The sequence below is a fragment of the Scophthalmus maximus genome, chromosome 8 (genome assembly GCF_022379125.1).
Source record: "Scophthalmus maximus strain ysfricsl-2021 chromosome 8, ASM2237912v1, whole genome shotgun sequence".
In the NCBI taxonomy this organism is placed as follows: Eukaryota; Metazoa; Chordata; class Actinopteri; order Pleuronectiformes; family Scophthalmidae; genus Scophthalmus; species Scophthalmus maximus.
Window position 1 is genome coordinate 25,537,980 of NC_061522.1, and position 26,862 is coordinate 25,564,841.

Consider the following 26,862-nt stretch of genomic DNA (forward strand, 5'->3'; position numbering starts at 1 on the left):
TGCTCAGCCTTACCAATGTCTATGCACAACACAGAGTGAAAAGTATTGGTCCAAGCACAGAAGATTGTGGAACTCCATGACTGACCTTTTGTATAAATGAGAGAGTTGTCGTTAGCATTAATAAGCTGGAATATGTCTGATAAGTGACTTAAACCATTCTTGTGCTGTTTGTTAATACCCATAATATGCTATAGTCTCTGTAATAGAATCTTGTGATCAATGGTGTCAAATGCAGCACTAAGAACTAACAGGAGAATAGAGACATGACCACTGTCTAAAGCCACAAGAAGATCGGCAGTGCTGATTCTGTATTATGATGTACTCTAAATCCTGACTGAAAGTCTTTTCCGGCACTTTTCCTATATACAACCAAGAGGTTACTCAAAAGGGCTTAATCATTTTATATCCTGTCACAAAAACATTGTCAATAGGGACTTGTATCTGAGCACATGTTGCCACTATAGAGGTGTTTTCCCATTCCTTTCCTGGAGTAGGAGATTTCTGTGCACTTCTCTGAAATTTGAAATTCAAACGAATCCTGGGCAAGCTAGATTTGGTACATCACAAATACAGAAAACCAATCACTGTCGAATATGCAAATGTAGAAAAAGAAACCAGAAACTACCAGTGCACGTAGTGGCAGCGCATCCATGAAACAACGGCAGGTGTGTCAGCAGACAGTTCCCGTTAGCATTAGCAGTTCCTGAAAGTTTTATGACTGAATCTAGCCGATGTTGCCGCTAGCCGTCTTGTTGTGCACATTATCCACCGGTCAACCTACTGTGAGCAGCTTTGGTGAGCGGGTGCGGCACCTGTGTTATCTGCATATCATGAATATTAATAGTCTCAGAATTCCTCAATGAGGGAGAGAGAGTGGATGGTTTCCAGCCCCATTTCAGAGGTTAACAAACAATGTTAAACTAAATATTAGGCATAGAAGATAATTTTAATATACTTTAAAATGTGACTGGAGGGGGTCTTTAAATATTCCTAATTTCTTGCATTAATTGCTCTTTTTGAAAAAAACATTTGTGAACTACAGTATTGTGAACTACTGTATGTTGAAAGTCAGATATTTTGTGAAGTGAATATTGGCTAATGAATGATGAAACTACAACCCATGACCTTCATGCTGTTGAATGAAGTGAAGACACAGTTCAGCTGCCAGGTCAGCAAGTGGAGTGTGTGCAGTGTAAAACAGTGTATGTAGATCAGTATGTGTAGAAACTTATTAAAAAATATAATTAATTTAAACATCATATTCTATGAGAGCAGAATCAGTTGTAATCAGCCTTCTCTTCAGTCTCAAACACCAGCAGGTGTATTCAGAATCTCGGTCTTGGTCTCTTTGTCACCAAAAGCCTCCGTATAGGGGTCTGCAATTATGGTTGGCCACGGGTCATTTTTTTTTTTCTATTCCATTAGATTTGGGCCAGAACACAATCAAAGGCTAATTCAAGAAATTACAAGTCATTATATTTGACATTGCCTAATTCTGAATTATTCCTTGCCATGAGTGACCCCTCTTACATAGTCATAGCCCAACAAAATACAGTAATTTTTTTATTGTGCTAGACGTGTGCAGAGTGAAGAATAATTTTGTTTTCATCCTACCTCGTTTCATCAACGTAAATCCAGTGTGTCTTATCCATTGAGTGTGTCTTATCCATTGCACCAATTGTTTGCTTTTTTTTTTTGAATAAAATGATTGAGCTATGTCAGAAGTCTGTTAAGCAAGCAACACAATCTTCTGTCAGAACTTCAGAACTTTTCAAATTAAAAGCTCTGTAATTCATCCTGAAATAAAGCACTGCAACAAAACAAAAAATCTGATATTATGAAATTTAAAAAATTATAATAATAATCCAAATTACCTGGTGGGGCAGAGGGTGCATGTCGGTGGTTTGTTGACTGCTACTAACAGTCTTTTCTAAGAGGCTATTTCCTTTCATTTACTCTTTCTGCCTCTGTCATTGGCCTCTGTGTTTTCCTCCTTTATTATGTATTATTGTTAAGGTGGGAACACTCAATTCTCTTAAAGGGATAGCTCAGTGATTTTGACGTGGGGTTGTATGAGTTACTTATGCATAGTTAATATGTTACCTTATGGAGATGGTGATCAGCGATGTCATTTTACAAAGTTTGGAGGAGAAGTGGAAGTCGTGAAAGTCAGAGTCCCACTGTTGCTTTTTTTTGCCACATTTAAAAAAAATGTGCCCTCTTGAGAATCAGAGTATCACCCTGCAAATCAGCTGTTCCACCGTGGCAAGTTTGTGCTGTAATACATGGTACGCTTGAAAAAAAAAAGTGCTAACTTAAATGGCTGTCTGGTGGCAAACCGGAGTAGTGAAAAAAAAACATCCTTTGGCGTACAATTGAACAGGGTTTTTTTTCCGGTAACGTTTAAAAATGTGGCCAAAAAGAAGTTTTGCGATGGTCCCCTGTTCAACAGCGGAACTCTCGCTGCTTCCACTTCTCCTCCAAACTTCGTAAAATGACATCGCTGATCAGCATTTCCATAGTTAACATATTAACTATGCATAAGTAACTCATACAACCCCACTTCAAAATCACTGAACTAACCCTATAATTGAAAGAGGACTTAAGAGCTATAATGCCATGGTCAAATAGGAATATTCTCATGAGATAGATCATTGACCTGTTTCCCTGAGCCCTGTATAATTAATAGTGTCTACGAGTAAACCAGCTAACAAAGGAGGCTTATCTCCACTAACATGCTTTTCCTATAGGCAGTGTGTGTGTGTGTGTGTGTGTGTGTGTGTGTGAGAAACAAGAGGATGTTTTTAAGTTTCTTATTTTGGGTGAAGATAATATAAAGGAAATCACCACCATAGCTCTACATCCTGTATATTGTAATATCGCTGTTAAATTATATATGTTACACTGACTGCTTCTGTATTTTACAAATGTTGTAAAACAACTGAACAAATGTCATGCCTCCTCTTACCTGCCAACTGCCCTCCTCACCAGTGCTTTATTATTGTGTCTCTATGCTAGTGGGTGAAACATGTCCACCACAGAGGAAGTGAGTGAGAGAGAAGGGGGTAATGAGTCAGTGCTCCTGCGGAATGCTGCTCACTTAAGTGTTAAGGATATTGGTCAATTCACTTGTGCAAAGGGTGAGAGAGATGGCGGATTTACATCCTTTTGATTTGATTTCCGTTTAGACATTCAAAATGCAACATGATTTATAGCAGGCTTAGTCACACACACAAAACCCCACCCTTTTACCATCCTCCCCATTGTTGCTAACTTCCGGCAGAGTAAAAATTCCCACAGTTTGAATGGGTGTACACACACACACACACACACACACACACACACACACACACACACACACACACACACACAGGAATTCAACAATATTTTAAAAATGAGATGTCAGTGCACTGTTGAAGCTATCTGTCCATGATGAGTTGTAAGAAAAAACTTGATGATGAAAGTAAAAATAATAATAATTATTATTATTATTATAAATAACAACTAAGAGATAGATTCAGTAAATACCTGAGCCAGCTCTTACTATAAACTTGATCAAATAGGAAGGTTTTAAGTCTTACCTTAAATGTGGAGAGGGTGTCTGCCTCCATGAAGCCTCTGCCTCCCATTCTGGCTTCAATTCAAACAATGACTATTTTTTTATATAAATGAAGTAATTCATAATTAAACCTGAGGGTTGTGATTATCAATATTTATGCAACAAAGTAAAATGTGATGAATGAAATGGCCTTACTACAACAATCTAATTCCAGTATACCTGTTTATTTTTCACATAGGTTCTAGTGGTGGCTGTTCTCATAGCACCACTAACAGGTTTAGTTGTAATGTTATGAAGAAATGAATAATCATAATTTTAAAAGCAGCTTCTTCCCACTTATAGCACAGATACACTGTCCAATACAGTAGGCACAGAACCAACAGTATTGCCTAATTTACATTAAAACAGTTTTACCCCTATAGATCTGGCTGAGCTGACCTCACTGGTCACTTCATCCAAACCACCAACCTGTCTTTTAGAACCTATTCCATCAAGGCTGTTTAAGGATGTATTACCTTTAATGAATTAACAGTTCCATATTAGATCAACTTAACCTTATTAACATATTAATAAAGATACATTTAGGCCTGAAGATGGCAGTTTTTAAACCTCTACTTAAAAAGCTGATAGCAGCGTAGCAGCTCTGGGTGTCAAATGGCCCACCGACTGGCGAGGAGGAGGAGGCGTCGGTGGTCCGGCCGACGAGGAACGTGTCAATCAGCCCACCGACTGGCGAGGAAGAGGAACGGCCGGACCACCGACGAGTGATGTGTCGATCCGGGGTGTTAATAAAGTCCTTTAGCAAGCCGGGTAAAGAACCCTAGAGCAGCCTCTTTATACTCCTTACCATTGTCTATTTTGGATTCCCCATAAATACACGACAGTGTATAAACCCAATCATGAATGTCTAAATCCAATAAAGCACCTGCTGGGTCCAATGTGTTGGTTGGATCGTACTGTCACGGTTAAGCAAGAAGCAGGACCCAAATGCAAAGGTGTCGATGAATATTTAATAACGAAAGAAGACAGACTTAACTACCAAACAAGGGTTTCCACGACATGTAGCAAAAACAGGTAACCAAAATACTGGAGCCAGTACTGGAAAAATCACAAGAACAGCATTTCACGAACAGACTGGGGAAAAATCAACAGGAACACACCAGGGAAGACGACCAGGAAAACAACACACGTTCCAACACAGACAAAAGGAAGCACAGAGACTAAATACACACAAGGAGGGCAGGGCAAATAGAACACAGGTGAGACACATTAGGAACAGGTGCAGACAATCACAGGGGCAGGAGACACAGGAAAACCAAGACACCAGAAACTAGACACAGGACAGGAAGTGAAGCAACACAAGGAAAGGGGTTTCAAAATAAAACAGGAAACCAGGAAAACAAACAAAACATTAACTACGAGCGGGAACTGGATGTGACACACGCTTATACTGTATGTTGGGCCTTCTCTGAAGTCCTAGAAGTCCATAAGGGTTCCCCTCTGCTGATTCTAGACCCAGATAACTTAGCTAACTATAGACCCATATCAAACCTCCCCTTCATTTCTAAAATTGTCGAAAAATGTGTTGCTAGCCAATTATATGACTATTTGCACGGGAATAGTTTGCTTGAACATTTTCAGTCAGGGTTTAAAAAAACATCATAGAACAGAAACAGCACTACTGAACCAATGACCTTCTCATGACCTCAGACAGTGGACATGTTTCTATTCTCGTCCTATTAGATCTTAGTGCTGACACCAATTTTCACAACATTCTATTAAAGAGAATAGAACACATTATTGAGATTAAAGGAACAGCACTAGAATGGTTTAAGTCTTACTTATCAGATAGATTTCAGTTTGTAGATGCTAACAACAAATCTTCCATTCAGACAAAAGTTAGTCATGGAGTTCCACAAGTTTCTGTGCTGGACCGATACTTTTCACTTTATATATGCTTCCTTTAGGCAATATTATAAGAAAGCACCACATACATTTCCTTTGTTATGCAGATGATACCAAGCTGTATTTATCTATAAAGCCAGTTGAAACTATCAGGTAAACTTCAAGATTGTCTTAAAGACATAAAGGCCTGGATGACTTATAATCTTTTATTTCTAAATTCAGACAAAACCGAGGTCATTGTACTCTGCCCTAAACACCTCTGAGAAACATTATCTGAGCATACCTTGGCCTCCAGCTCTACTGTGAGGAACCTTGGAGTTATTTTTGACCAGGACATGTTTTGGTGTTATTTTGAAAATTAACTATCAACACCATGCTTTCATACAGCAACTGCAAAGCAACAGCAGTGAAAGATTCCTGGCGCCACCCACGTTTGACTCGCATAAAACACGTCTCTAGGACAACCTTTTTTCACCTGCACAATATCAACAACCTGAGAAACTTCCTATCTCAAAAAGATGCTGAAAAACGAGTTCATGTATTTGTTACTTCTAGGAAAATAAGTGTCAGTATTATATCTGTAATTATAAGTATCAGTCTGGTAGAGATTAAAGCAACTACTATACAACTCTCTGTCTCTCCTCTCCCCCTTCCCCTGCCCACCTCTCTTTTCTCCCCCATTTCTCTCCTCTCACCCCCAACTGGTCGCCAAAGGTGGCTGCCAAAAACTGAACCTGGTTCTGCTAGAGATTTCTTCCTGTTCAAAGGGAGTTTTTTCTCCTCCACAGTCAACAAGTGCTGCTCATTGTGGGAACTGTTGGGTTTTCTCTATAATATTGTGAGGTTTCACCCTCACTATTTTAAGTGCCTTGAGACTCTGAATTCAGAAAAAAATTAGAAAGCAATTCATTTAAATTGTATTTGTATAGCGCCAAATCACAATTTACATTATCTCAAGACACTTTAGATATTGTGAGGTCAAGACCTCACAATATTACAAAGAAACCAAACAGATCCCACATGCACACGTAGAACAGTTTAGCTATATGGCATACCCATGGCATCATGCACCACCTGAAATTGCTCAAACTTCAAATTATTTCAACTTTGATCCTGTTTGCCACTAAACTTTCAAGTGCAACCAAAGAGATAACCACTGTATGTAATGTAACCTGAAGCAACAGGCCCAACAAAGCGGTGAGCAAAGACCACATTTCCTATAATTTGACAGCACTAGGGCTGCTGAGCTTTTGTATCCAACTGTAAAAGTAGTGAGGCATAGCCAAATGTAACTCACATTACACCGAGCCATGGTTACATAATTATAAGTACCAACAGATCAGTTAAATATTTAATTAATATTAGTGTTTTGTTAATTAGAGTGCTCGGTAGCTTACCTGGTCAATCACTGTAGAAGGAGCGGAAGGAAAGTGGAAAGAGTCTCGATTCTTATACTTCTGTATGAAAACCCTTTGTAACTTACTTCAAATCCTTGAAGTTAAACAACCAAATAAATTAGAAAGCTTGGAAGATATAAAAACGTAATATAATTTGTCTAGAATAATGAAGTGATGAATTAAATATAATGCCCCAGTAGGGCTACTGATAAAAAAAATGATTTTGTCAACGTTTGAGTATGTCAGTTTGGAAGCAATGGCAGCATTACTGCTCTACTTAGCACGATGGCTGTGTAATTAGTTAAGGTCTGAGAGATCATTATTTTTATCTCCAGAACTGACCGACCACGTTAGAGGTGGGGTTTACGACCTTTTCTCAACTTCATTCCCCACTCTCATGTCAAGTTGCGGGGATCAGTGTGAAGCTGCAAGAGAAAAACCCCATAACTTCCTTTAGGCTTTTCACAATAAAACTACATTGAATTTCAAAACAACATTTGGGCTATCGCAAAACATACTATGTAGTTGTAAAACATTATCTTATGCGAAGTAATACAGTCTTTTTACTAAACAAAACACATCTTTTTTTAGAGTGAGTGAGTGAGTGAATGACTGAGTGAGTAAATGGATAATGCTGCTGATGCCTGGTGAAATCAATTGCCGATAGGTGTCAGTAGGAAATGTCGATCAGTCTATGCACCTTTAATAGTAGTCTCTTCACTGACCACTTGTTGGCTTTTATTTTGAAATTATATCGTCCGTTGTCCTGTCATTTTGGGGTAAATTGACTCTCTCCAGACTCTAGCCGGATTTATCTGTTTCCATATGACCGGGATTAGTTTCACAGCAGGGTTCATACTGGAATACTGGACTTGACAGAGAGACAGAGATACGCGCACACACACACACATACGCAGAGAGAGAGAGAGAGAGAGAGAGAGAGAGAGAGAGAGTAAATTATACAGTGCTATCATCGGCAGAAGGAGAGGGGAGCGCAGAGCCCGCTGAGGTTTTTTAAAAAAAAAAATCCATTTCTATGCTTCTCGGATCATAAGCACTTAGGGACTTTATAACCATGCACCTACTTGGAATATCTCTTTTACTGGCATATCTGCTCTACGTCAACCTCGCCAGCGACTATCAGGATGACCACATACAAGAGCAGCAGGACGAGCCGGTGAGTTGGAGACAAAATGACGAGATCTTGGGTGAAGGGAGCCTGTGTGTGTGTGTGTGTGTGTGTGTTTGTGTGTGTGTGTGTGTGTGTTCACCACATGCCACAAGAGTTAGGGGGTCCATACAGTGGTTTGATTAAAGAGCATTTAAAAAGCTTCAGTATTAGTTTAAAACTTAAAGCTAAAATAATCAAATTCAGCACTAATTTATTAAGGGGGCACTGAATGCTTTCACACACATTGACTGATCATATGGGGTAGTGTAAAAGTAACCCTGAGGATAGTATCATCAGGGTGAGTGCATGTTAGATTTTTAACAATGTATAGTGGACTGAGGGTTCACACTGAAAAATATTTACGAGGCTTGTTGGTCTAATGAAAATATACAACTGAGTTGTTTTTGGAACTCGACTTATGGTTGAATATCCTTTGGAAATATAGAGTAACATTTATCCATTGTTTTTTCATGGACAGAATGTATAAACAAATAAATACCCCCCCCCCCCCCCCCCTTTAATCAGCTCCACTAATAATTTATATTAAAACTGTATCTATGCAATGTTGATTATCGTGTGTGTGTGTGCATGTCGCTTTGAAAAAGTGATAACAAACTGTGCGTTATAAACAATCAGCGCTCAGAATGAGCAGCTGCATGACTTTTAAAGTAATTTACCAAGTTATTGTGATCATCCTTTCTTGTGCAGAGGATATGATTAAAGGTTTAAGCCAAGAATTTTTTGGCTGAGCCTCTGCACCAAAGAGGTCAAACATGATTACAGTATTTTGTTTTTTCAACTAGGTGTTAATTGTTTTACTCAAAGAAAGTAACAGTTGACTGTCTTTTGTTTAATGATTAATATCCATCTGTCAAGTGCTGTAATGATAGTAGGATTTGTCTTGATACACCATTGAAACATAGTTTTCGTTAGTGTGCCACAGTAGATTTAAATTTAACTGAATTACCAGAGAAACTGGATGAAAGAAGAATGGAAACTGTGAGAACATTTTCCAAGGGGGAGGATTAAACACAAAAAAGACCCAATGAAATGTCACATAGGTCAAGTGTGTGTGTGTGTGTGTGTGTGTGTGCGTGTAGCACAGACATAAGGCTGTAGTGAGGGGGGTCGGGGGTGTTAATGGTATCATGCAGCCATTTCATCATTGTAGACTCTTAATTGGGACGACGAGCTTCTTTCTCAGGTGAATCTGTACAAGTTTTGCACTCTTAGATTTGGGCAGTTTATCCTATTTCTCCTTGCAGATACTCTCAAAGCTCCACCCATAAGGGTATAAAACCGTTTCTAAAGTTTTGAAAATTCCCATAACACAGTGGCCCTAATGGTTGTAAAATAGAAGTTTGGAACTACCTCCTAGAGTTGGGAATCCATACAAAGTAATGAGGAATGTGAGTTACATAGGCCTTGATGAGAAGGGTGAACAAAAACTGAACTGTCACTCTAAAAGAGCTTAAAATGGCCTCTTTATAAATGGAAGAACCTGCGGGAAGGAAAACCATCCCAGCAGCCCTCTTAAGGACTGTGGGAACATGAAGAAAATAATCTTATTTTAAATTCTAAGCTCTTTTGTCTCGTATACTTAAAGCACTGCTCATAACATTGCTGAGATCAACCTTACAGTGAGCATGGTGGTAGGTGCATATATTTTCCCTGTAAGCGTGATAAAACGATAACAATAATCATTGCAAAATAACTTTTCCTCGCTAGAAATTGAAGACACGGTTGATAAAACTTCGATAGAACTAAATCCATCCATGTTTTGACAGACAACACGTACAGCCAATGATAATGAGAATAGCGGCATGCTGAACCAATCATGTGGCTGGAATAGAGTTACAGCCATGTCAAGTTAGGTTGATGCACACAGCAGAGTGTAGCATAAGCAGCTGGCAGCAGCTCTGTTTATGTTTGGGCTTCTGCAGCGTGCGCATCAGTCCGTCAGGAGTGAGAGCGAGATAAAAGAGAAAATGACAACAGGAAATGTCAACTCGATCAACAGCGTTACCGAAGCAGATGTCCCAACGGACACAGCCCGAGGCTCAAAAGATGAGGATATTGTTTAAAAGAAGCGTCCAAGGAATATTTAAAGTCCAACAAGAAGCAGAGTAGTAGCATATGCATGTGGTGTGTTGAAAGCATTTGTAGCAGTTGCATCAGTTGTGTTTATACAACTACATTATACAGCAGTAGTTGTATAATGTTCTACAGTACATTTATCATGTTCAACTTCTCACAGAAAATAAATAATACTTAAACCAAAATTAACTTCAAATATTATATCTTTACATCTCACAAACTTTAAGCTTGACAGAAATATTGATTTGACTTATATGTCAAATATATATATATATATATCAATATGAAAAAAGTTATCGAGATAAGATTTTTTCCCATATTGCCCAGGCCTAAGAGTAAATCATAATCCCTATAGGATGATTTCTAATAATTATCAAGTGGCACTGTTAGGGAAAACTTTCTGCATTGAAAATTACAGTCTTTTACAGAGTCTTATCAAATGTTGCTAATTTAATCAGTGTTACATTGGGTGTCTGTGAGTCTATAGACCTTTAATAAATCACAGTAACTTGACTTTAGAAATATCAGTATGAATTCTGGCCTGGCCATGTTTGAGTTCTGACAAGAATTTACAGTATAGCATGTAACACATCTAGAGTCAACACCACAAACCTGTATCAGCGCTTGAAAAAGCACCACAGGGACCAAGCCTTTTCCCACCACGACTATTCCCTCGTTAAAAAGACAGACTGCTACACCATCACCGTGTGTTCATTCACTGCTCTCTCCCCTTCTTCTCTTAAACACCTCTCTTTCAGTCTGCGTGTAGATATCAGAAAAATCCTGCAGAGACTAAATATGAGTAAAACTGCTGAGCCTGATAAAATCCCTGTCTGTGTAGAAAAACATGGCTTAGTCAGCTAGCTATTATTTAAAGATATTCCTTTCTTTGTCCCAAAACAGGGAAATTTGCGGACATTTTTAACATATCACCTTCATAGCAGCTTTCCCGCCTGCCACCATAGTCCCTGTATGTAATAAGTCTGCAGTCCCCCGTCTAAATGACTACCGCATTGTAGCATTCTGATGAAGTGCTTTCAGATGCTGGCTCTCCAGTGCATCAAGGACAACATCATAGAAAGAATGGACCCTCACCAGTTGGCATTCAGCACCCACAGATTCAATTCAATTCAGTTAAAATTCAAGGGGGTCCAGTTGGACTTCCCTTAAGCAAAGGTCCGGAACCATAATGTCATAGTATCTAACTTGCGTTATGATTCAGTGCCATATTCAAGTAGGCTATTTGTATCGACATCTAGCCTAATGATCACACCTGACTGTCAAATCGAATAAAGAAATAAGCCCTGCAATTCAATAACATTTCATGTCCTCTTCTCACTTCAATTGAAATAAGAACAAAACATACAGCTTTGAAAAAGTGCATCTTAACAGCATGGGTGGAGAAAACAGTGATTCACTTAATCACGTGTCACAGGGTGGCTTCAAACCCTCGACCTCCAGTATGGGAGACTGGCGCACTACCAAGGGAGCTAAAACTTGTGCGGGCAAGCATTAGGGGCTAGCAAAGCTCTTAACGTGTCCGTGAGTGAGGTCTACACACTGCACAGCACTCGACTGGTTGGACCACCATTACACATGCACAACAAAACAACGAGCAACAGGGGGAGAGAAGCGGAGTTGGCTGCAGTAGTGAATGTGTGATGCCGGTTGCGGTCTGTCTTAATATAATACAGCGCCTCAAGTAAAAAGAGAAGTCACACTGTTACGCGGAAAGTAAGGGGGTTGGTGAGACAGCGCTTCAGCCCTGGAGAAAGTGAAACTCATCCCCTGCTTTCCGACTACACTGGACGCCAAGCAGGAAAAGATCAACACCAGTGTAGTGAGGGCCAGTTTTCTAAACCGTTTTGTGCAACTGTATTCAACATGACGTAGAAAACATGACAACTTACATGGAAATCATGGCCACCTAATGTAACTATATTTAACTCATTCAAAGTTGACGAAAAAACATTGGTTGTTTGTTGCAGGGGATTATACATATGTGAACACATAGTTATGGACAATATATTCAATTTCTGTGAATAAGTGATTTTAAATATTACACACTGTAGCTTTAAGAAATGAAATAATGAATTACTATGTAATTAATAATGTCTATTTATAGACAACCATTTGGGTCTATACTCTCAATGACTCGCGTGAACTCGGAGTATGTGAGGGCTCATTCAGAGTGTAAGACATTAGAAAGTTACCCAGTTGGTGTAAGACCCCCCAAAAACACTGACCTGTAGACCTCACCAGTTGACATGCTTTGTCTCATGCTGCTTGGGTTTGAGAGGGAGGTGGGGGGCACTGTGAATGGGAGTGAATGGAGATAAAGAGGGTGAAGGTGGATAGAATGCATAACAAAGTCAGATTGTCACAGCTGAGAGACCATCGTTTTGCTAAAAACTTGCATTTTAGCAGTTTGTTCAACTGAAAACACAAAACACTTGGGTATCTATTTATTTTTTTTATCCATGGCTATCCCTCAAATATCAATTGAAAACAATAGACACGTTTCATTGTCTTCTCCTGGCATTATGGAAAAATCCTGATATAATTTTAGTGACACTTATAGATAATTGTTTTACTTATTTTGTTGTGAAATATAGTGTCGACTTCCGTTTCAAAATAATGCTGCTCGTCTGTCTCCGGTCTGTTTACCGTTACTGTGTTTACTCAGAACTTCAGTCAGAGTTTTGTCACGAAATAGGACATTTTCAAAACAGACGAAAACGTACTCAGAGCACTGCTCTGTCCCACTTTTTTCAGCATCATCGAAATTTAATGGCGTACTTAGTTTTCATGGGTTTCCGACCTATCCCGACCTGAGAAGACGATGGCTGGTAAACATTTGTCCATATCATTTCTCTGTCATCTCTCACAGGAAGGTCTGCAGCAGACACTTAAATCACCTAACGAAGTGCCAATCGTTGAACTCAACCGGAAACAGTTGAGCAGTACTCCGGTAGAATCCGGAAATGGTTGTGCAAGTAACCCATTTACCGAGCTAATACTAATACAGTGTAATTCAACATCCTGCAGCATTCATGAAGTTGATTGTATGGACAAAGTAATAAAAACATATAACACAATACAATTCAACAGCAGCACCAACCACGACCTGACCAGTAGAGTGTATACTTAAATCAACACCTCTCTCAAGCAGTTATAAACTCATGAAGGAGGATTTATGGTAAATGGTAAATATTTATTTATATAGCGCTTTTCTAGTCATATAGACCACTCAAAGCGCTTTACAGGAAAGTCACATTCACCCATTCACACACATTCATACAGCGCTGCTATTTACCACACATTTTTCTGTCACATTCATACTCATTCATTGTCGGAAGAGCCGTCAGAGGCAAGTTAGGGTTAAGTGTCTTGCCCTAGGAAACATTAATTCAAACCATTTAAGTCTTGATAGATTAGTATTCAAAGCTTACAGAGTTATGACAAACAGTCTTTCTTGATAATTGCCAGTGAAATTAGCTTCAGTGTTCATCCTGTTCTATGTAACTAACAGATCCCTTAAACTCCAATTGCACATGGTATTCATATGTGTCTCCAGTGTCCACACTAAGATCTGATTTCTTTGTCCAGCTCACGTTGGGTCCGAGAATAATCAACAACAAAAAAGAACAGAAGAAGATGGTACCCTTCTGTGAAGTTGCATTATATGTGTGTCCTTTTAATTGGTCTTGTCCTCACTCCATCCACAAATGTCTTGAAGAACTCTTACTGCATTTACACTCGTGTTCAATGTGTCCCTGTCCACCTCTGGAGGTGGTTTGGCCAATCTGATCACAATCTGTCCATTTACACCTGTACTGTCATGTGGTCAAGCTCAATCTGATTGCAATCTGATCACCCAAAACACATTTGAATGGTGTAAATGTACTATATGTTGAACTTGTGTCCTCTGATAATTATAACTGATTATGCTTACCTAAAAACAAATGAAAAATTAACAACTCAAAACATAATTAATTACCTTATTTTGGGATTAAAGGAAAAGGTTACTAAAACAAAATGAGCAGACTTTATATTACAAGAAACAGACTCCAAAAACATTCATGATCAATGTTTTGATACTCTGTGTTGTTAACTATTGTTAACAGCTACATGTAGTGGCCACACTGCTGTGGCTCTTTATAGTACAAACATACCAGCCGTCGACATCTTGGCAGGGTCGGACTCCTCCTTTGCCTGGCTAATCAAAAATGGACAAAGAGGTGGAGTGTGGGTGGGCCGAATGCAGACCGGTCGTTGAAACACGCCCAGCTACCTCAAAGCTACTTAGTTAGCTGAGGCTAAATAGCTAAGATAAAAAGCTAGGCTAAGTAATACTCCTCGATACAAGGCGGCTAGCGCCGTGAACCTGATGCTGCACCGGGCTGGTAATGACTGCGTGTATGTGAGCCGGGGTACCAGTTGCCCCAGCCAACGTTATGGTAAGTAACACTGTAACTATGCAACAACATTTTTATTATTTATTTGTTACTGAAATTATCCATTTTTTTTTTCATCAGTTGTGGTCGTTTGCACCACTGTATTTTAATTCTAATAAATTAAATCAAATAAACGTTAACTCAACAGAATTAACACGGGATAGTTAGTGTTCTTGGCATACAGTAAATGTCTTATTGACACTGGCTTGTAGTCTTAGTTATTACTGTCGTTAGGGAGGTTACACCAAACAAGAAGAATTCCCCTCACTGTCATTAAAAGTGCACATATCAAGTTTTCACAACGACAGAGTGTCTTATCGTGTCACGCTATCGGAAGGGAGATTGGTGTCTCTCATACAGTGTCTCTCCTTCTTTCTGAGGAGAGGAGTCGTGTCATTCCGTTTGTGCCTGTGCCTGCTCGATTTGATGGCATCAGTCGTATCAGTTGTGCATCTGGAACTGCTTATGATGAGTTTTTTAGCGGTGGGTCGCAACATTGCATCTGTGCCACCGCCTTCATCTCAGTCGCAAATTGAAAGTGACGCTTGCGTGCGTGACGGCTCTCTGCCCCTGGATGTATCAGGCGGCTCTCGTGTCAGGGGTCCCGCTAGGGGCGGTGTTATCCAGGGTAACTAAGACAATGCCAGTGCTAGAGTGAAACGTGCCAGGGTCAGAGTGACCATCTCTACCCTGCTCTTTGTTGAATGGGCTTCGGGAGAAGTATGCAATTCAGGTGTGGTCTATATCTGCCATTGTGAAACACCGAACAAAATTTGAAAAATAACTATGGGTTACTTAAAGTAATCCCCGGTTCTTTGATAACAGAGTGAGGTGTTTCACCAACACTTCCCTTCTTGCATAGACACGGAAAGTAACTGGTCTACAATGATTCAAGAGGGGTAGGTCAACTGTGGTAGTATGAGGCGGCATGCCCCAAGCAAAGTTCTACCTGTCTGTCGCTGACAGATGTGGTGCCATTGGAGCTTCCCAAGTTCGTCACGCCAAGGCAATTTCCCATACTGTAACACCTCACCCTGTTATCAAATAACCAGTGTAACGGGTCGGAAGGGGACCCTAATGCAGCACACCAATGCAGGCAGACAATCAGTAATGACTTTTGTTAATGGACAGTTCAAGGCAAAGACGTGGAACAAACTTGCTTCGTGGGAGAGCACGGAGTGCCCGGGGCGGACACGCCGTGGGAGCCGGCAAGTGACGGTACCACAGGCGGGGTAGCAGGTAGAGTCCGTTGTCGGGGGCGGAAGGCTGGGTCGATCACCGGGGCAGAGACAGAGCAGACAGGTCGGGGAGCAGGTAGGATCCGTCGTCGTCGATCCGTCGACAGGCGGGGTCGATACCGGGGAATCCGTCCGGGAAATGCTGGAGAGACTAGTACGGATGACATAGAACAATCTGGCGATGGGTGCATGGTGGAGAGAAGTATATATACCGGACTGATGAGTGCTCTGCTGCAGCTGCGGTGAAAAGGTGAGTGGAGTTGAGCTGATGAAGAGGGAGTGGCCGGCAGGAGGGGGGGAGGTGCAGGAGAGCAGGCAGGAATTGAGAAGGACGGGGAGGTGCACTGAGAGGGGAGATCATGACAGAACCCCACCCTCAAGGGATGTCTCCTGACGTCCCCACGCAGAGTCGGGTGGGAGGAGGGGATCCGGAGGAGGGCTAGTACTCGTCGGAGACGTCCACCTCCATCCTCTCCTCTTTGGCTCCCGGGAGCGTGTCCTCCTCGTCAGAGGAGAGGTCCTCGGAGCTGATGTTGTCGCTGGATGGTTGGCAGCGGAAGCGTAGCGACCAGTGGCTCGGAGAAGGGCTGCTCGGGCTTGAATCCAGGTCCTACGGCAGCGGCAGATGAAAACCTGGACGGACGGGCAGGACACCTCCTTCTCCAGCGCTGGGAACAGAGGCGGCTGGAAGCCGTAGGCGCACTGTAAGGGGGAGAGACCTGTGGCAGAGCTGGTCAGGGTGTTGTGCGCGTACTCTACCCACAAGAGTTGTTCGGACCAGGACGATGGGTGCTGTGATATCATGCAAGAGCTGTCTCCATTTCTTGTTTTTTTTTTTTTCTCTCCGTCTGGCCGTTGGACTGGGGGTGGTAGCCCTCTTTCCAGATGATAGAGGCGAACTAGGGGCCCCGGTCAGAGACCACGTCAACCGGGATGCCATGGAGCCGGACGACGTGGGTCAGCAGCAGCTCTCTTTGGCCGATGGGAGCTTGGGTAGAGGCACGAAATGGGCCATCTTGCTGAACCGGTCTACCACCGTCAGTATGGTGGTGTTGCCGCTGGACGGTGGCAGACCGGTGATGATATCCACGGGGATGTGGGACCAGGGGTGATGAGGAACCGGCAGAGGATGCAGGAGACCAGCTGGAGCTTGGAGCGTGGGTTTGTTTTGGTTACAGGTGGGGCAGGCGTTGACAAACCCTCTGGTGTCCTCTCCCAGGGAGGACCACCAGAAGCGACGCTGAACGACCTCCTTGGTCCTCTGGATCCCAGGGTGGCAGGTGAGCTGGGAGCTATGGGCCCACTGCAGAACCTCGGACCGGAGGTCAGGCGGAATTCCAGGTTTTTGTGATCCGTCAACACCAGAAACGGCAGCTTTGTTCCCTCAAGCCAGTGTCGCCACTCCTCCTAGGCAAACTTGACCGCGAGAAGCTCCCTGTTGCCAATGTCGTAGTTTCTGTCGGCCGGGGTCAACCGCCTGGAAAAGAAGGCGCAGGGGTGAAGCTTCTGGTCAGTGGCGGCCCTCTGTGACAAGACAGCCCCGACTCCCATGTCGGAGGCGTCTACCTCGACCACGAATTGCCGCTCCGGGTCAGGCAAGACAAGAATTGGGGCCGAAGTGAAGCGTTTCTTCAGGGCCTGGAAGGCATCATGGGCAGCCGACATCCACTGAAAGGGCAAAACCCAGGAAGCACTGAAGCTGTTTACGGGTGTCCGGTGGGAGCCAGGTAGTGAAAGCGGAGACCTTGGCTGAGTCCATCTGCACGGCCCCCCTCCCTACGACATACCCCAGGAAGGAGACAGATGGGACGTGGAACTCGCACTGCTTTCAGGAAGAGGGAATTCTCCACCAGGCGTTGCAGGACCGCCTGGACCTGGTGGACGTGTTGGTCTTTGGATCGGGAGAAGATCAGAATGTCATCGAGGTAGACAGACACAAATTTATTGAGCATGTCTCTGAGTACATCGTTCACCAGGGCTTGGAAGATAGCCGGGGCATTGGTGAGGCTGAAGGGCATGGCCGAAGGGGGTGTTGAAAGCCGTCTTCCATTTGTCCCCCTCACGGATCCGGACCAGATGATAAGCGTCGCGTAGGTCAAGCTTGGTGAAGATAGTGCCGCCTTCTAGGAGCTCAAAGGCGGATGCGATGAGGGGCAGAGGGTAACGATTCTTAATTGTAATTTTGTTATGTCCTCGATAGGCGATGCATGGGCAAAGTGTCTTGTCCTTCTTGTCGACGAAAAAGAAACCGGCTCCTGCCGGGGACGAGGAGGGGCGGATGATGCCAGCCGCCAGAGAATTATTGATGTAGGTGTCCATCGCCTCTCTCTGGGGCGGCCAGGGAATACAGGCGGCCTCTTGGTGGAACGGAGCTGGGTTGGAGGTCGATGCCGCAGTTGTAGGGTCTATGCGGCGGAAGAGAGGTAGCCTTGGCCTTGCTGAACACCTCCCTGAAGTCAAGGTATTCCACGGGGATTCCCAACACGCCAGGTGCGGAACTGGACCTGGTGGTCGGCTCGGGTGCGGCGGCTTGCTTCAGGCAGACCAGATGACAGGATGAGCTCCAACCCAGGATAGCCCCAGTGTTCCAGTCGAGGTAAAGGTTATGACGACGGAGCCAGGGGAACCCCAGGAGGAGCGGATGGCGAGGAGACTGCAGGATGTGAAACTGTATTGTCTCGTGGTGGTTGCCGGAGAGGAGCATGCGGAGGGGCACCGTCTGGTGGGTGATGGTCTTCAGGAGGCAGCCGTCCAAGGCCTTGATTGGAGCCGGGCAGGGTAGGAGAACTCGACCGACCCCTAGCTGTCGGGCCAAGTCGTCATTAATTATGTTCACGTCCAAACCAGAGTCTATTAGTGTAGCTAAGCCTGAGAGCCCTGAGGCAGCAGTAGTCGTGCCTGGCAAAGGGGATGTAGATTGGAGGAGGGTTTGGATGTGTGGCTCACCAGGACCTCCTCCCTCACTGGTGAGCCCGGGCTTTTGCTGGACACTTGGAAAGTGTCCTATTTGACCACAGTAGAGGCAGAGGTTCCCCGCGCGGCGTCTCTCTCTCTCTCTCCTCGGGGCTGAGACTGGCCCGGCCGATCTGCATGGGCTCAGACTCCCTCGTGGGTTCGCCGGCAGGGGGCGATGGCGGCTGGGGAAGAGCTGAAGGACGATTGGTCGGACGATGATCTGACCGCCTCTCCCGTCGTCTGGCCTGGATGCGTCTGTCAATGCGGGACACCAGCTCGATGATGCCGTCGAGCGAGGAGGGCAGGTCGTGTGATACCAACTCGTCCTTGGCGTAATCAGCTAGTCCCAGAAGGAAAGCGTCGACCTGGGCTGGCTGGTTCCACTCGCTCAGCCGAGCTTGGGTGCGGAAGTCGATGGCGTAATCGACCACGGAGCTGGATCCCTGGCAGAGCCCGAGGAGGCCACCAGAGGCGTCGGGACCCCACGATGGCATCCCAAAGACCTTGCGAAGCTCGGCGGCGAAGGTCTGGAAGGAGGAGCAGGCTGGCGTGCGACGTTCCCACTCGGCCGTCCCCCACAGCCGAGCGCGACCCGTCAGATGATTTATGATGAATGCCACCCTGGCTTCCTCGGAGGCGAAAGTGTTTGGCTGGAGCGAGAAGAGGATAGAACAGTTCGTGAGGAATGGATTACAGCCCTCCGTGTCACCGGTGTAGCGCCGAGGCTCCGAGACAGGACCATGCTGCGTAGGTGCCGGTGGAGGTGGATCTGGGGAGGCGGGCAGAGCGAGGGTCTGTGTGAGAGCGGTGGTGAGCTGCTGGACCTGGTCAGCTAACGTGGCGAACCCTTGCTCTTGATTCGCCACTGCTTGCCGAACATCAGCTGCGGTGGAGGCTAGGATCGCCTCATGGTGCTGGGTCCATGTCTGGCCAGATTGTACTGTAACGGGTCGGAAGGGGACCCAAATGCAGCACACTTAGGCAGGCAGACCGTCGGTAATGACTTTTATTAACGGACAGTTCAAGGCAAACACCGTGGACACGCCGTGGGAGCCGGCAGGTGACGGTACCACAGGCGGGGAAGCAGGCAGAGTCCATTGTCGGGGGCGGAAGGCTGGGTCGATCACCGGGGCAGAGACAGAGCAGACAGGTCGGGGAGCCAGCAGGATCCGTCGTCGGGGCCGAAGGCTGGGTCGATCACCGGGGCAGAGACAGAGCAGACAGGTCGGGGACAGGCGGGGTCGATACCGGGGAATCCGTCCGGGAAAAGCTGGAGAGACTAGTACGGATGACATAGAACAATCTGGCGACGAGTGCATGGTGGAGAGAAGTGTATATACCGGACTGATGAGTGCTCTGCTGCAGCTGTGGTGAACAGGTGAGTGGAGTTGAGCTGATGAGGAGGGAGTGGCCGGCAGGAGGGGGGAGGTGCAGGAGAGCAGGCAGGAATTGAGAAGGAGGGGGAGCTGCACTGAGAGGGGAGATCATGACAACCAGGGATTATGTTATAATTAATTATGTTCATATTTTCACTATTTTTGTCTCTAATACTGACTTAATATGTAAGATTTCACATTCAAATCTGACTATTAATTGACAAATAACTCACAGTTAAAACATTAAGCATTAACAGGTTTGTGTGATTTGATCATATGTTAAAAGCTGTGTAACATTACATGTAATTATAACAACCAAGACTTCTTTGCTTTTGGAGACAGAACCTGGACAGCACAGTGGAGTCCTGCAGGCATGTCCTTCCCTAAAATGACAAGACACAAATAAAAAATAGTAAGACAAGGTTTTAAATAAAGAAGCTTGATTCTTTCTAAGCTTTGAAAATGGGTCTGTACCGGATCAGTGTTTAGTCTTGTTAGAGTCCAGTTCTGCCTCCTGATGTGCTTCCACTGGTCCAGTCTGTCTGGATCACCTGGAGGAACAATTTACACAGACAAATAGATAAACCACATTAACAGACTTATATTTTTGTGCAAACAATAAAAAATTAAATTACTGCAAAGTTCGACATCTCATAAGAGCATTTTTTTTGCAAATGAAATCTATCTCTTAAACGCTCTGTTGTGTAGTTACAGGTCTATCATATTATTTTTCATGTGCCAATCGTGCTTAGTTTTTACTGTAGACACAGCAACTATCAAAACTAATACTTTCAATACATTGTGTTAATAAATGTTACAACACTTTTCACAACTGCTCCTGAAATGTAGAAGTTACTGTATATGTCAACATTACAGGTGATCACAATAAGTCTGTCGCTGCGTCGTAATAATCTATTGTGTTGATTCAAAAATATTAATCAAACTTCTTGTGTTCTGTTGCATTTTATGTTACCGTAAAGGCTTAATAAAAACTCCATCCCAAAATAGGACACACTGCTCGATTTTAATTTGTGATATTAACACTTGAGTTACACAAACCTTAATGTACCTTGCCAGTTAGCATTAGTGTTAGGTTAACCTTGCATTGATCATATGGCAAATATAATGTAGTCGACAATATTTTCCAAACATACGCGGACTCCTTTTACCAGCTCATGTCTGTGTTGTGTTGTTCCCGCTAGCGATTTCAGCTGAGCTGGGAGTCTGTGGGGGGATTAGCCATTTGAGACCAAATCCTTTTTTTTGTACAAGGCTGTAAACATGTTGAATTCTGCTGTAAAGTTGGGCATTTTAACATGGGGGTCTATGGGGATTGACTCATTTTTTGGAGCCAGCATCAAACAGGCATTTAGTTAACGGCAGTCTAATGCACTTCCGCATTGGCTTAATTTCTCAGCTTTGTTTGCCGCTTGATCAGAACATTTTTAACGTCTGGATGTATCCCTAAATTTATACCACTTCCCAACAACACACTTTCTACAAAGCTGTGTTCCTAATCATCCCTTCTGGATGTTTTTAAATCAGCTAAAAATGAAGTAAAATAATTATATAAACTAGAATGTGACACGTCAGAGTGCGCAGTTTTTCAAACTGCAAGCGGTGTCAAGCGGGCCCTCGCGTACGTGACGCAAGTCAGGATGTGTTGCTTAGTTCACATCTGGTGTCCGCGTACAGAATGTGTTTGAGTGCACCATGTCAATGTCATGTTAATCAGATGATGTTTGTCACATAAGTCTTACTTCCTGTTGTCAGTAGGTAGCACTATGACCATGGCTCAACATCCCAGGGTGGGACTGTTTGATTGATGAGAAATTTGGTCGAGATATGACCACGTGGAGTGGAGGGGGAGGGTGTTAGACTAAATGTCACAGACGTGTCCACATCACATCATTAAGTGTTGAAGCATTTCTGAGCAAGTTTGAGGTGGATCTGGTGAACCTGCAAGGCAGAGGAACGTCCCCTATCATTGAGCCACATTCAACACTGCCAGGAGGCAACGCCCATGACATTTGACATAATATATTATATTTTATTATACATAAAATATTTTGCTAACTTTTGATCACAAAGGTCTTCAGATGACAGCGACCGAATATTGAGCCATTTTGATTCATTCTGAAAGAGGAGTTAGTTAAAGTATGATGTCTAGAAATGCAGCAATTTTGTACACAAAATTAAAAATGGCCGACATCCACGTGGGCTGAGCTAATGGCTCACAAAGGGTTTTTTGTAGATCCTCACATGATATACGTGCATGCGTATTTGAGTCCCTCAAACACAAATTCATATTTAATTGGGAACAATGCGTTGCCATGGCAACAGCGTTTGAGAGATGGTCAAACCTAAAAAAAAAAAAATGACATTATCAATACCTCACAACTTAACTGAGCAAATGTGAGGTGAATCTGGTGAACCTGCTAGGCAGAGAAAGTAAAGTGAAAACTTTAAACTTCCTGTTGCAGGTAGGTGGCGCTATGACTGTGGTTCAACATTGATATGCAAATGTGTTGAGGGCAGGACTGTTATCATGCCTGAGAAATTTGTTCAAGATATGACCACATACGGTCAAGTTATGACTCTCGTTTGAGGTTTCATGGCGGCAACTCGATATTTGCCACCACGCCATGGGGAGGGCGTGTGATGAAAAGTCACAGATTGGTCTACATGACATCATCAAAGTGTTTGAGGTGTTCTCAGCAATTTTGAGGTGGATCAGGTCCACCTACAACAAGAGGACTTAAAAGCATGAAACATGTCACTTCGTGTTCCTAGCAGGTGAAGCTATGACGTTCGGTCAATATTGACATGTAGATGTGTTGAGGGTAGGACCGTTATCATGCCTTGGAAGTTTGGGTCAGAGTGGACCACTTCCTGTTTAATGGTGAAACATCGAAATTCACAACGCCGTCACGGCAAGGGCCTCTGACAAAAACTCTGCATTTTGATAACTTTTCATGTCATAGGTGTTTAGATGACACACCAACTGTGAAGCTATAGACACTTTGGACATTTTGCCACACCCATGCTAAAGATAATTTTCCACACATTTGTTGACCAGTCTGGCAAGTCTGCAAATTTTGCGGAGTTTTCATTAACGTTTAGGCCGTGAAAAATGAAAGACCTGCAGAGAATAATAATAATCCTTACAAATACAAGATGGCCTTCGCCAGCTGGTCGGCACTCAGGCCCTATTAAGTTAAAAGTAATTACAAAAAAAGTTTGGTATTGGGCAGAGTAGTTTGACTCAAATGTTCAATTTGATGTCATGAATAAACTGTCAAAGGTTCTTACATCTGTCTTTTCCTCATGTCTTCGTGAGTAAGATGCTAGGAGGAAAGAGGGTGCACATTTGGTGGAATCATTTTTCCTCCTCTATCAGATGATGCCAATTACTGATCCATTTCTTTTTTCTTTTTTTTTTTGATTACATGGCCCTAAATGTTGTGGCTCCCAGATACATTTCTGACTCACTGACTACAGCCCAGCCAGATCCCTCAGATCATCAAGCACACTACCCCTTAATGTACCTAGAATCAAAACAAAATCATGTGAAAGTGCATTTACAGGGCTCCAACTAACTTTTTACATTGGTTGCACTGGTGCACCTTACTTTTTCATTTAGGCGCACCAGCACATCATTTAGGTGCAGCCAAACAATTTTATTTTTTACACTGCAATAATACTTCTATTATACCTTTTCTTTCCCATATACATTGGTAATTTCTTAACACATGTTGTACATGACCAAACAGGAATAAAGGTGTTTTTTCATGAGGATGATTTGGGACCTACATTTTGTAAATGGTAGCTCTTCTTTGACGATATTAGAGGCAGTGTTAAATTGTATTATATCTGTATCTGACTCAAAGCAGTGAGGAGCAGAATGGACAAATGTTTTTTTTCTTGTACTGTACTCAGTACATTGTTAAACACTGAACAGCACTATATTTGAACAAATAATTAATATAAAATGCACAGTGGTGTAGTGGTTAGCGCTGTCACCTTACAGCAGGAAGGTTCTGTGTTGAATCCCGGTCAAAACCAACCAGGGCCTCTCTGTGTGGAGTTTGCATGTTCTTCCAGTGTATGCCTCGGTTCTCTCCGGTTACTCCAGCTTCCTCCCAATGTCCAAAAACATGCAGATTGGGGTTAGGTTAATTGGAGACCGTAGGTGTGAAAGTGAGAGTTGGTCTCTGTATGTTGGCCCTGCGAGACAGTTGCGACCTGTCCAGGTTATAACCCCCCTCTCGCCCAATGTCAGCTGGGATTGGCTCCAGCCCCCCCGCGACCCTTAATGGATAAAGCGGTTGATGATGGATGGATGTGACATGATGTTAGCACAACTCAATATATACAGACAAACTGTTACCTAAAGCCCTTGGAGTCTACTGTTGTAAAGGGTTGAAGGCCTGAAACTATGAACCAGGTCAGAGTGAGGTGGCACTGATTCACCCTCTCCTCAGTCATTCTCCCACTAGCTGCAGCTGTCTGAGAGTCTTTGACTGGGACCAGCAGAAGTAGAGTTTAGTTTACTTAAAATGTTCCTTGTTACCACCTTTACTAACAAATCCCAACGAACGTAGTCTCCATCAATTTTGGTGAAGAACATTCATAATTTAACCCTGTTTAGTACCAGAATTCGGTGCCCATCCCAAACTATCATAGCCTGATTTCTTTTCCCCACCAGGATTCAGTGAATAAGAATACCAGGATCAGAGCCCTTCAGAGATGATGGCCCGTCCTTCTCTGCCTCTGATTGGCTCAGACATTGATATTCTTCTCCGCTGTATGCTGGTGGAAAATGCTGGTGGGAAAATGGCAGACTGCACAGATTTTCAAATGGTCCATCTGGAGCCCTGATTTAGTTACTATGGTCTGTTGTGCATCGGTTTGGCGTAATTTGGTTATCAGCAATAATTAATGATTATCAAAGATGTTATTAGCAATGGGGCACCACCCGGAAATCGGGATCAATAACCAAATAGTCAATTCAGTCTCAAGAATTAAAGGTGTTCTCTCAAAATGTTCATATCTGGTAGATATTAGCATTTATGGAGTGAACTGAAGGTGTGAATTCGAGCACTGACTCTGTCAACCAGCCTTTATCACAATGGGGAGCGTGCCTATGTTTCCACAGCTCTATGTTCCCACAGCCCTATGTTCCCACATTTCTAAGAATTTTTTTCAAAATTAGGCCCTATGTTCCCACATTTCTAAGATTTTTTTCAAAATTAGGTCCTATGTTCCCACATTTCCTTTTTCATGAATTTGTATCAGATTTTATCCCCCTTTTCTCCCAATTACACCCAACCTACTATCCAGTGGCCCTTACCCTAACCCTAACCCTAATTTTGAAAATGTCCTAGAAATGTGGGAACATAGGGCCTAATTTTCAGTGAAAAAAAAAATCTTGTGTGGGAACACAGGGCTCTGGGATCATTGGGCTGTAGGAACATAGGGCTGTGGGAACATAGGGCTCACCTTTCACAATGTACATTCAAATAACACAAAACAACTTCTCTTAAAGTATAACAGCATTTATTAACTTTAGCAATATCAATGTACAATCAATACTACTTTTTATCAACAAATGTCTATTATAAGCTAAGCTACCAATCATATTTCATGTGATCATCATATGAAAAGACAACAACAAGCAAGAGTGTGTGTGTGTGTTTGTGAGTGAGTGTGTGAACAGGTGTGTGCCCGCAAAAAGGGGAGGAGGAACAAAATGGCAGACGTGACCGGGGAGGTCACGCGGCGCCAGAGAAAGGTGGGGCGTGAGTCCTCAAGTTAAACGGTGGCTACCTTCAACATGTGACTCTAACAAAGGAGAGATCGGGGACAAAGTTAACTTCGGACCAGAGTCTCTCCAGCACCCACGAGTGTGTGTAAATGTTTGTTAGTAGGAAAGCAAAGGGAAAGGGGAAGGGCATCAAAGCAGCAGTAAGGCTCATGCGTTGATGACTGAGGTCCAGCACCAGGTCAGGTGTTGGTGCAGGGGGCATCTCTGGTCTTTAAACAGACGACAGCGTGCTGAGTTCAGACATAATGGCAGAGCAACACACAATAGTCCGAACTGGTCGGACACAAAACACAGTCAAGCAACACTGATAATAACGTGCTTATTATAGCAGCAATAAACAGGAGACGGCGGTCCAGTACAAACTTCACAACAATACACAGTAAGTTAACTTACTGAAACACACATAAATAGCCTACGTTCTGCCCAGAGCCGCTAGAGCCTCTTACTGTACTCCTTTGTGGGGGAACAAGAGTGTGTGGTCCATCCTCGGATACGGCGAGGCGGGAGCCGCGGCGCTTCCTAGCGACTGGCAGCAGTTAGCGCTCCTCCGGGTTCGGATCGACCGGCGGTCAACTCGGTTGAAAGACTGTGGGTTCAGGTCTTTCCTTCTGCAGGGATCAATCGACAGAGTGTTCCGTCTCGACGGCTCTTGTCTCGGTACCGGTGCTGTTTGCGTTTCCAAACCGGTTCGTCCAGTGAAGTCGGGAATCCTGGGGCCTGGCTCAGCTGTGGCACGGTCACTTCTTCTTGTTTTCTAGAGTAATCGTCGCAGTGGACGAAGTCTAAGTTAGTAGTGGTCACCTTCTTTGTAGGACAGAGGAACCCACCTGATCAAAGCGGGTTTCTTACCTGGAGAGTGATGAGCGATGGGCATCGCATT

The 26,862-nt window shown here is 43.5% G+C and overlaps 1 protein-coding gene across 1 annotated transcript in view; it reads left to right on the forward strand.

Annotated features, from left to right (window-relative positions):
* Positions 1-7,691: 7,691 nt before the first annotated feature.
* vegfc (vascular endothelial growth factor c) overlaps positions 7,692-26,862 on the forward strand; it is a 134,506-nt gene continuing 115,335 nt past the window's right edge. Inside the window, exon 1 of the mRNA XM_035637586.2 lies at positions 7,692-8,038. Coding sequence (XP_035493479.1) covers positions 7,937-8,038 — 102 coding nt within the window. The 5' untranslated portion in view covers positions 7,692-7,936. The remainder of the gene's footprint in view (positions 8,039-26,862) is intronic.